This window comes from Trichoplax adhaerens, genomic scaffold (assembly GCF_000150275.1).
Source record: "Trichoplax adhaerens TRIADscaffold_7 genomic scaffold, whole genome shotgun sequence".
NCBI classification, from domain to species: domain Eukaryota; kingdom Metazoa; phylum Placozoa; class Uniplacotomia; order Trichoplacea; family Trichoplacidae; genus Trichoplax; species Trichoplax adhaerens.
This window is the reverse complement of record NW_002060949.1, coordinates 2,610,670-2,622,980: the sequence shown is the minus strand read 5'-3', so window position 1 is coordinate 2,622,980 and position 12,311 is coordinate 2,610,670. Positions and strand designations below refer to the sequence as shown.

General features: G+C 32.8%; 2 protein-coding genes across 2 annotated transcripts; one reads left to right on the top strand and one right to left on the bottom strand.

The window, feature by feature from the left end:
- Nucleotides 1–138: 138 nt before the first annotated feature.
- Nucleotides 139–1,884, top strand: TRIADDRAFT_27445 (uncharacterized protein; the record flags this gene model as incomplete). Its single annotated transcript, XM_002114318.1, has 1 exon — nt 139–1,884. One exon carries the CDS (start codon nt 139–141, stop codon nt 1,882–1,884), a length of 1,746 nt encoding a protein of 581 aa, XP_002114354.1.
- Nucleotides 1,885–5,555: 3,671 nt separating this feature from the next.
- On the bottom strand, nt 5,556–11,457 carry TRIADDRAFT_58077 (uncharacterized protein; the record flags this gene model as incomplete). Its single annotated transcript, XM_002113995.1, has 21 exons — nt 5,556–5,845; nt 5,961–6,012; nt 6,092–6,487; nt 6,607–6,714; nt 6,810–6,863; nt 7,327–7,421; nt 7,563–7,639; nt 7,754–7,874; nt 8,231–8,303; nt 8,417–8,530; nt 8,761–8,861; nt 8,964–9,117; nt 9,233–9,281; nt 9,368–9,444; nt 9,572–9,622; nt 9,785–9,991; nt 10,095–10,209; nt 10,318–10,376; nt 10,565–10,633; nt 10,868–10,943; nt 11,279–11,457. 21 exons carry the CDS (start codon nt 11,455–11,457, stop codon nt 5,556–5,558), a joined length of 2,517 nt encoding a protein of 838 aa, XP_002114031.1.
- Nucleotides 11,458–12,311: the final 854 nt, after the last annotated feature.

Genomic DNA, 12,311 nt, shown 5'->3' with positions numbered 1-12,311 from the left:
CGATTAGATATATCTCCATCATCCTTTGCTCACCTTAGCAAAATTCTCTCGCCACGACATATTGCCATGATTGCTAACTTGACTGGTTGCAATCAGCAAATGTACAAACAGCCTGATTGTTCAAACCTCTGTTATCATATGAAATATCGTAGTTATGATGGAAGTTGTAATAATTTACAATATCCTTCTCGAGGAACTACATTAACACAGCTAGTAAGATTATTACGTCCAGCTTATGAAGATGATTTAAATGAACCTATAGGATGGGATACTAAAAAATTAGTCCGTCCACCGGCAAGACTTGTCTCGCAAAACATTGTTTCAACATTGAGTATTGTCGATGACGGCTCATTCAGTCATATGTTAATGCAATGGGGCCAATTTATTGACCACGATATTAGCTTAATTGTTGGCAGTAGCAGTCGATCTACATATAAAAGTAGAATACCATGTGATAAATTATGTCGGAATGACCCTCCTTGTTTTCCAATCTATCCTGCACCTAATGATAAGAGAGTACCTAAGGATGCCTGCATCGAATTTACACGCTCCAGTGCTGCTTGTGGTACTGGTCTCTCTAGCATATTTTTTAATGAGCTATTACCTCGACAGCAGCTTAATCAAGTTACATCTTATATTGATGGATCGACTATTTATGGTTCTTCCAAAGAAGAAGTTAGGCGTTTGCGCGATTTAGACCATGATGAAGGTTTGCTAAAGGAGGGTATTAAAATTTCCCCAAGGAAACGATTATTACCCTTCCATAATGGCGCCCCGGTTGATTGCCAGATTGATGACCAAGATCAAAGTGTTCCATGTTTTTTAGCAGGTGACATTCGAGTTAATGAGCAATTAGCATTAACCGCTATGCACACGATCTGGATGAGGGAACACAATCGAATAGCTAGCAAACTAAAAAAGCTCAACTATAATTGGAACGGTGAAAAGATATTTCAAGAAGCACGTAAAATAGTGATTGCAGAAATACAACATATTACATTTCACAATTTCCTACCTAAAATATTAGGTCAAGAAGGTTTAAAGCTACTTGGAAAATATCAGAACTACCAACCGGATGCAGACGCGACGTTAATTAATTCATTTGCCACCGCTGCATTCCGATTTGGCCATGGTACAGTAAGACCAACTCTATTCCGGCTTAATGAATTATATCAACCTATTCCGCAGGGTCATTTACGTTTAAGAGATGCATTTTTTGCACCTTCAAGATTACTTCATGAAGGTAGTATTGATCCAATATTACGTGGGTTAATCTTCTTCCCGAGCAAATTAAGCCGATCAGATAGAATGTTAAATGAAGAATTAACCGATCATTTATTTGGTATGGCTCATGAAATTGCTCTCGATTTGGCTTCATTAAATATTCAACGCGGACGAGATCATGGTTTACCTAGCTATAACCACTATCGCGTTATGTGTAATTTACCAGCAGCAACCCATTTTCATGAATTATCCAATGAGATTACAAATCGAACCATTTTAAATAAATTAGAAAAAGCTTATCAACATCCTAACAATATTGATTTATGGGTTGGTGCTATGGCCGAGGATGCTTTATTCGGAGGTCGAGTTGGACCAACATTTGCTTGTTTAATAGCTTTGCAATTTAATCGTTTACGTGCTGGTGATCGATTTTGGTATGAAAATAAAGCTCAATTCTCTCCTAATCAACTTACTCAAATTAAACGCAGCAGTTTAGCACGGATTCTGTGCGATAATGGAGATAATATAACTCGCGTTCAAAATGATGTTTTTCTTAACGTCTATTACGAAGGGGATATCACAGACTGCGATGCTATTCCATCAATAGATTTAAAACATTGGTATGAATGTCAAGACGGTAAGCAAAAAAAGAAATTTTAATCCGTATTTCAATATTATCTAAACCACTCAAAAGTTACTGTAAATAAGTACCGCACGAGGGGTGACAACTAGATAATAGATTTGATACATTTATCTTCCATACTCTTATAACCAACCAAATTTTCCTTCTATTGCAATTATATAATAAATATGAAAGTAATGTGCTTACGATAGGTACTGTACATAAGTATAACTCATAGACATAGAGCAAATCAGTACTTTCAACGTTGTCTGTCCTATTTATAAGATTAGCTAGCGTAAATAAAAATGTTTGATATTGAGCGCGGAATAGATTCGACATTTTATTATTTTATAAGATATTATACAAAACAATATGAATATAACTATACCCGTGATTAATATATATTATTAGTAAACACCCTAGCCAATGTTTTAATATCACCAGTTCCCTTCCATGCGCTTATCGATAGTTAATGTGAATAACACATCTGGTTATGGGAAAAAGACCTGATGCAATTCTTTTTACGAAAAAATATGAAATTGGTACACATTCATAGACTATAAGTATATGAGAGCTGTAAAATATTGCAACCCGTAAATAATGGTAGTATTTGAGTAGCAATTAAAATAAGTAATTAATCGCCAATAAATGATGAGAAAATACGACTGGAATATCTCAAAGTTCTAATATTGGTACAGTCTAAATTCGTAATTACTTTTAGCTTACGTGTATACGTTTTATTATATGCCATAAGATGCGATAACTTCTATATCTAATAGGTATAACAGATTGCAGATGAGTAACATTGTAGATTCGGAAATGAACTAACTACCATGATGATAATGAAGATCAATGAATTTAATGCCATTTTCTTCTCTTACACTTCTAGAGAAATCGTACGAAAATTATGCACATGGTAAATTGAAATATCGATCACAATCAAGACCACCATACCAAAAGCATAAACGATTTAGAAGAGTCATAGATACACATCTAATGTCAAATACAACTATTTATTAATCTGAGGATCAATTACTGTAGAACACAAAAATTATTACTATAGTCCGTTATGGGTGTTGACGTACCGTAGATAACTTAGTTAAGTGCTATACAACTATTCATTCAATGTTTGAGCTTGTTAATAGTCGGTTAAACTATACAAACTTGATCATTCCTGTTAACAATTTTAATTTTTGAATTATGAAGTCTTCACATTGAAATTTGTAGAAATAGAAATGCAAATTCGTTAGCTACGGCGTTTTGTTCCTGTTCATCCCAGTAGTCATTTTATTGAAACCTCCCCAATGGACATGAATGTTTCAACTATCGTCATAGAAGCTGAATAAATTAATATTAAACTAATTACCCTGAAGGCTCGTTGATAAACTTTGAGCTACGGCTGTACAATTGACATTGTCCTTGGCTTTATACCAATTTTTATTCATGTCTTTGGATTTTTCATAGGCTAATCGGCAGCGATTAATTAATGATACCGTTTAAATATAAAAATTTATCATAAAAGTATATGCTTATACCTTAGCTAAAAAGAGAATTTATGTAGGAATTTTAATCAATTAAGGTGGCTTTACATCGTAGGCGTATAATAGCAATGTAAATTGTTGCATCTACCTTTGGAAGCTAAAATTTATGCAACTGCTAACATTTGTCTTTCAAATCAGGAACTATTAGTTATTAAGTAAGGCGTTCTGTTAATATTTACAGCAGGCATAAAATTACAATTCTTCTTACCCTGATCGCAATTTGTACTGGTTACTCCTTTATTACAATGACATTGATATTTAGTATGTAGATCAACACACTTCCCATGATGACATGGATTCGAGAGACATTCATTAATAGCTAAAAAGCTACATATTCGATATTATTTGCATATGAAGACGTAATAATGACGATCTAATATAGGTATTTCCATTACATAAAGTATGTTACTATTAATGCACCTGTTTGGCACTTATTTCCGGTATAGCCAGGTCGACATTGACAACGAAATGAGTTTGAATTGCCATTAGTAATTGTCATTGGCACTTGGGTTTAGCTGGCATTTGACTGTAAAAGAAAATGGATTTGTAATCTGGTTGATTTACATCTTTGACACAAAAATCACCAAGCAGAAAGCTACTTCACAAGTTTTGCTAGTCACGAGTACGTAGGCGTACAGAAATTATTTTTCGATTCGCCTTTGCCAAATAACAGAGAAGGAAAAGGGGTAAATTTACATTGAAGATAAATGAAATGATACTTAGCAAGACTGGTTCGAAAAACAATTTACAAAAGTATATGAAATTTTATTGGGGTTTAAGGCTATAAAAATTTTAATAATTCTACGAGATGTTCCTCACTTATTAAACTAAAATTACTAACCTATCATGTCCTATGATAGTCCTAGCAGTCACTCCTTCAAAAATAAATAATCATACAAAAAGTTTAGAGTAATACCTGAGACTCTCTAACAAGTAGCTACAGCATTGATAAACTATTAGTAAAAAGCACTTTAGCAATTTTAGTAACCAATGTTGTAAAATTAGGATATTAAAACATACACTAGAACTTAATTACCTAATAGAACTAAATTATTTGATCAGAAAATAACTACCAAATTCGTCATGCATGTATCGAATTCCGATCAAAACCGTATGCAGTTTATCGATACGATTATAATTATTATTTTAGGAAAATCTACTCTACTCTAAATTACCAAATATTCTAAATTTATCGTGATATATAACTAGAGCTTGCTTTAGTACTAAATTTTAATCGAATCGTAAATAGCCTACCTATGGCCATGATTATTAGCTTAGGAAAATTTATTCCACCCTAACTCCCCAAATGTACTAAATTTATCGTAATATGTAATTAATGCTCGCTTTGGCACGGTTGGTACTTATTCTATATGTAATTAACTCTCGGGTTGATTTATTATCTGTGAATTACCCGTGCATTTTCAGCTATACTAAATACAGAAGTTTGCTATTGTGGATTAAAGTACTAAATCTTCAAGTCTGTATATTTATGTTATCGAGCATTAGTCATATGATTTAAAGTTTAGATATTATAAACTTTTATAAATATAAACTTTCGTACTGCAATTTTAAATTTAGCATCAATAGCTTCTTGCTAAATCCTCAAGCATTGAAATTAATTTATAATTTGACCAGTTATTTTAAAAAACTTTTTGCATGCAAAATATATCCACGAATTTTAGTTAATTCCTACAATAACATGTTCAATAAGATGCGTAAACATACAAAGGTAAAATTATTTTATGTATTTAACTACTGTAGAATTTATTGAACAAACTTAATATGTAATGCAAGAGATATAAATTAGCTACAATGTTACAAAACAAGATACTGTGGATTATCTACAGTTAGGTATAGAAATGTTTTTCTATTTTGTAATCGTTAGAATTCAAAATATTTGATGTTAATCAGTGATACATCATGTGTCGCTGCAATAACGTCAATATTAAGTTAAGTATCCATGGAATAGAATAGTTTACCCAGTATAAGATCAGAAGATTGTTATTGGTATATTTCGTGATGACTCTATACCATTTACTTTTCGAAAATTGCACCTATGTATAGCTTGGCTAGGCATTAATTTAAAAGACTTATTACAAATACACTACAAAAGTTGAGTATTTACAAGAAAATTATAAATGATGAATATAAAGATCAGTGTGAGCATCTTATATATCTTCGATATTTATAGAGTGTACAATTAGATTAGCCTGTTCAGCTGCAACAAATAGTCTTTCATTAAAAAATAAGTGAATCTTCTTAGCCCATGCAATATAAGCATCCGGCGAACTGTGAGTGTTAGATTCTCGACCAGAGGAATGGATAGTACCAATTGGATTAGCAATCATAGTTACTTTATCTTCTTCTAGTAACGATTCAGATATCTGTGATGCTCCACTCATTGGGGTTTCATAAGATGGTCTAATTTGACTAATTGCTCGTTCATCAAGAATTTGCTCTACATTTGTTTAAAAAGTAATATGTTTGCAAATACACTAATATTATTGATAAAATACTCGCGTCGACAAATAAAAGAATTCTGTCGATATATTAGACAGTTACATTTTACTTACCAGAAAAGATTTCTCGACCTGATTCGGATCGGACTATGCCACTAGCGTTGCGCTAAAATAGACAATAACATTGATTAGTGCAATGATATCAACCATTACAATATGAAATTACAAATATATGAGGCACATACCATGCTATCATCTCGAGTAATGGCATTTGTCTTTACTTGATTTTTGCCATCTACAAAATCAGCCCGACTATCAGTTGATTGTACTGGAGTTAGTAAAGCCGTATCGCCTGGTTTTTGTGCTTCACTATTTTCACTCGTTTTAACAGATTCTTTAATTTCATCCACCGGTAGAATGGTCTGGTTATCGTTGGCTGTTGTTTCGTTGATTTTAGTAATGCTATTAATTGAGGTATCCATTTGCATTTGAGCTCCTATATCCATGTTAACCGGCTCTGACAAAGGTCTAGCTGACATAACTGTAGATGGTCTAGTTACAATGGATTCTCGATCAGATGATAAGCGGATACTAATAGGTGCGCATGATACCAAAGCCTCGAAAAATTCTAAAAAGGTCATCTAGAATAATAGAATTGATAGAAGAACTCAATTATGAATGAAACGATAAATGTTAGTTACAGCTCCCAATAACAATATACGTTACGTTTCATTCTCCTATCGATCATGAGTTACATTACCTCAATTTCGAGATTACAGTCACCATCTTGTAGAGCATTAGGGTTATTTGCACCGAGTATATCAATAACATGTTTTGCCGTTAGATTCTCATCGATTAGTCCTAAATCCTATAGAATCACGTTATAACCAGGTATTTAGGACATAAATTTACTTTATTAGCGATATCTATTTTATAATTTCGAAATTTAACTAATTCACTTACTTTAAGTAATAGTAAGAAGGTCCGCATTCTTAGGGTGAAGCCGTTTGAGTTATTCTATATTTATGAAAATTAATTGCAAAGTTTAATTAGGTTAAAGAATAGAACCATTGATCTAATAAGAGTATCGTTTGTAACTTTGTAACTTTTTTACTGTATTAACTATCTTAAAATGTTTGATAATTATTACTGTGTAAAGTGTGTATGTCTAATTCTATTTAAAAATTCGTTATCAGACGGCATAATACATGATAGGACAGGTAAGAAATTAGAATAATTTACATCTTGCTTAATTTAAGAAAATTTATCAATTTATGCCTAGAGGTAGCTAGCTTTTCCACGTATATGTTACTATCAATAGTTTGCAAAGCATGAAATGGTGATGGACGTTGAAGAAACAACAATACAAGTACTTTATAAATCGTAATCATTCTCCAAGCGATTGTCTGTTATTAAATTAAGATTGGGGTAGTTATCATATCGTGGAAATTTTCTTACTATTAATTTTAGTTGCAATTACCTGTCGATGTAAGCAAACACTGTGAAATAATTCTAGAGTTCTCGGCATTAATTGCATAGCTGTTGTTGATCGACGAGAATCATGCAGAAACGGGCCTATAATGAACCATAAAATGATTATTATCCATATGATTCTCTGTGAAGTTAAATCTTTAATCATGGATTTCGCGATATCTGTATCAAATGACCAGATCGAAAAATAAAACTATTTTCCTATTATAATTAATTTAGCTTTACCTTTAACATGCGTTGCACTGTTGAGAATATTTTCTGTGATTAATTTCCGTAAGCATTTAGCTAATTTATCTTGATCACTATTAACGTCATAACAGTAGCAAAGTATGCCGATTAATATAGAAGTATAATAAGCTATATAAGTTGATTATAGCATTAAAACTTAACGAATTTGATATTGTTATAACTCTTACCCATTAAATTCTGCTCCATATATAGCGCTAGCTAAAATGGCAATAGCATCGAAATAATCTCGGATGAGAAGTATCTGATTAGGATCATGCTCACCTCCTGAGCGATTGTTAGTATGTTTTGCTAGAAATTGCAAGTTGAAAGGGAGATTGTGGACGTAATGTCAGCTCATCTTACTACTGAAATTTTGGCCAGTTTTAAACTGCTATATATTGCGCTAATAAATCAAATTTAGTTTTCTAATAGGAAAATTAACAAAGTATGTATGATAATCCATTTAATAATTGTAACTGTACTAAACCAGCTCAGAAATATTATTTGCTAGATCGATATGATTAAATAAGATTTTATTGCTCTAGCTAGAATAACAATACTGCATTAAACTTAAACAATAATCATAAAAATAAGCTAAACCTCGTAGAATTTAAAAGAAAAGAGCTCTTTTGATACATTTTGCGAGTTTCTATGATTACATTTACCTATAATTCGATTCATATCCGTTAATGTTAATCCATAATGATGTATGTGGCAATCACGTAGGAAACACCAAAACTAGAAATTTCACAAGATGAAATAGTTTTAAGCAATGTAAATATTCTAACCCAATCATTCAATTTGTCCTAACATTGACATAGAACTATTAACCTTTGGAACACTCGGATTACCTGAAATCTTCTCATACAAAATGTATTATCAACAGAAGCGCTGTGCCCAAGACGTGAGTAAAAGCGGTAAAATCGTTTCAAAGGACTAACGTATCTCAACATAACGTTGCGAATCTGAGAGACGTTAAGAACGTAAATTAGTTATCAAATATGGTAAATGCGAGTTTTGATATAAAATAATACTAATAACATTTTCCAACTTTTGTAGCTAAGATAAGCTGTTATTTAGCTAACATTAAGTTTAATGATAAAAGATATAAATTGCAAAATTAGACTAATTCTCAGGGCTATAGATCTGGTACCGTAATAAAAATTTTCGATAACTAAATGAGTTTAAATTTTACCTTCGCAAGCTCATCTTTCATATCGAATACATCTGTACTAGTTAGTAAGTTTTCAATATTTATCAACAGATTACTTTCGAAACTTCCATCAATTGATTCATCTATGACGATAATAAGTAAACTGTTAGTACTGAAACTATCCATCGTATAACAGTACCAGAATGTTTGTTAATTATTCGAAACCATTCTTTATCACTGCTAACCTGTATGAGATCCTAGCGGTGATTTTAGTCTGGAGGGACTACCAAGTGGAGATTTAGGTCTGTTATTGGGATCTTCATGTAGTGGATATTCTACCATGTGATCTTCCTCAAAAGATCCATCGAACACTGTTCCGTTCTTAAAATAGAATTTTCCCTTTTGATGGTAAGATATGCAAGTGCAAGTTATTATTACATAGAACTGATCTTGAAGTAACTTATCAATAGATAAAATAACGGAACTGACTTAAGGATAGATAGCTAAAATTTACCTTTCCATGCTTCATATTATTTGACCATTGACCATCATACTTTGCGCCGCTGAGGAAACATTAAAATTATTTATTTTATCATGATTTACCGACATAAGCATTTTAATTTTTTTGTGTAAACAGAACATTTCTTACTTTGCGTAATGAAAAACACCAAACCCATGACGTTTTCCCTGTTGCCAATTGCCAATGTATTGATTACGAACAGGAAACTGAAACGAAATGATATAAAAATAATATCATTAATTACCAGCTATTCACTTTAAATAGCAATATTATATCTCAGATACAATGTTAAGATATTAGCACATATGCGATATAGAGGAAAAACTACTTTACCTGTGTATCAACTGCTCTAGAAACAAACCAGGTATGTACTCCATGACCATGCTATGAGCGATAAGATTTTTATGTTAAATCGGTTTATGTAGAAATTAGAGATATTAAATCAATTCATAACTGCCTAGACTATGCTATATAATGTGTTATTGAAATGTTGGAATAAGTGCGGTGCACTATCAATCTTATCACATCATAAAGGCTATTTTTTACCTGAACGCCATCTTTCCAAATGCCGGAATAAGTTTCATTCTGATCTAACCATCTCATTGTGCCTTTTCCATTACGTAAGCCGTCTTCCCACTCGCCCTCATAAACGTTCCCGGAACGATATCGTCTAACACCAAATCCATGTCGATTATTATCTTGCCATTGGCCATCATAATAAGATAGCCCATCAACATCATAATACATAACTCCCTATTAATTAAAGCATAAAAGAAATAGGGACATGTAATACTCTAGATAAAAGGTATACAGGCGTAAATCGATATCAGGTTTGACAAATAGTGAATCATTTTACCCATCCTTGGCGCTTTCCAAGAATCCACTGCCCTATGTATGATGAGGGACATGACGAGCTGCGATAAGAACCTTTACCATGTCGTAAACCAGCGTATACTTCACCTTCATATTGACTAATACAGGAGATAAAAAAGCGAAAAACATTAATCTTGAAGGAAGATCAGTCAATCAATTTGCTTGTATAATATCATATATCATTAATCATATATGCAATACATTACCTCCCATCCGTCCATGTATATTTGCCTGCTCCCGTAATTTCATTACGATTAAAGTCACCCTAATGTTTAATAACACTGCATCAAAATTTCAAATCCATTCACTAATTTACATCCGTAAATTGATAAGAAATTTCCGGTCCATTTTATACCGATATCGATGTTTAAATTTTACATTGGTACATATTAATTTAAATAAGTTAATTCCTGTTCTACTTGTATAGAGTATTAGATGTCTAATTATGTTGACCTCGTAAATAACTCCATCATACCAAACGTATCTACCACTTCCGTGCATTTCTCCTTCATGAAACTCTCCCTAAAATATAATGATCATAGATGTCTTTATACGCTTTGTAAATACTTTTCTTAATGTTAAAGGTTTGCCTTATGCTTATTTTGTTACATAATGAAACTAAATCTGATTTTTAATAATTTGCTAAATTTACCCTAACAGTTACCGTCGAACACTCCATATCAGCCCATGCATTCTATTTTACATATACGACTCGTATATTTTGCATGGCGCTGATCTCACACATTTATGTCATACCTGATAAATATTTCCTCCAATGAAATATGCCGTACCATATCCATGAAATAAGCCTTTCTGTCTTTCGCCATCATAACTAAATAGAGCAGATTTATCGCACATTGGCAGTTAACTTGGCATATCACTGCATACCGTAACATATTAGGCAGCAATTACCGTACTGATTGTACTGGACACTCTGTACATTGTACAGTATATTCTATCTGCTATATAAATGCAAGCTGACACGATGATAATTCTATCTCAATTATAATATCAGGCAAATCCAATAGAAGCTAAAAATTTTGCAGCGTATACTTCATATCATAAATCTTTGCTATATGAGTGTATACTGTACAACGTATACTGGATAAATCCGATATCAACATAAGCAAACGAAGGGAGAAAATTTTCTATCATCACAGTACTTACTATTCGATAATGATTTCCGATAACTTGGGTTCATCGTATAAATCTATATCCGGCTTTGGTTGGAGCTGTTCGTTTGGTTTCTCTTCTGTATCTTTTACATTTTCTTCAGGATTTGTAACTTCTTTGGAGTCATCTTGATTTTGAGTAATGGTCGCTGGCATCGTCGTTTGCTCCGGCATGTTGTTTACCGTTTCTATGATACTGGTGAATATTGATCACATGATTCTCTCTACTGTATAATATACAGTGTATATTAGCTACCTTAGTTTCCTGTTCGAGTTTGCGCAGTACTACATTTCAAGCGTGAGTCGGATGCTCGGACCATGGACTATTTACAGTACTGTACTGTACTGAACACAGTATTATACACTATACAGTACTGTACAGAACTGTACTGTATCATCCAGCTGAAACGTCTACTGTCCTGTACCGTACTGTAATGTACGGACAATACTGTACTGTACAGTACAGTACTGTACAGTACATACTGTGCTACTGTACTGTATCTACTTTACGCTGTACTGTACTGTACTGTACACTGCACGTGCGCAGTTTCTTGTATGCGCACTGTTTAAACTGCGCAAGCCCCCGGTAAAAACGCAATACGTACATAAATACCATACTCAATCCAGTCGCATACAGTAGACTATTTCCTAGATATGGAAGAGAAGAAGAACCAATGTCCAATAGTTAGCTGTTGGTGACTACTTGTTGATAGGAGGAAATAACCTTGTATAGAAGAAAGAAATGGCTTTATATTTAACTATAAAATCGATTGGACCACTCAAATCTCAATGTACCTATTTTGCTAGGGCATTATTTAGAGGTAAAGATAATAATTGAACGGTAATAATGCGTGCTTTGGAGGGAATTCAACCACGTCGGTGTAGGAATCGAGAGTTGATTTCCAATGGTAGTGCTGGAATCGTTAAGCCTTTAGTACATGTCCCCTGCGATTTCTATTTTTTAACTTTTTTTATTTTAAATTAGCATAGTATGTTATCTTATTACATCTGGAATAATAGTTAATATT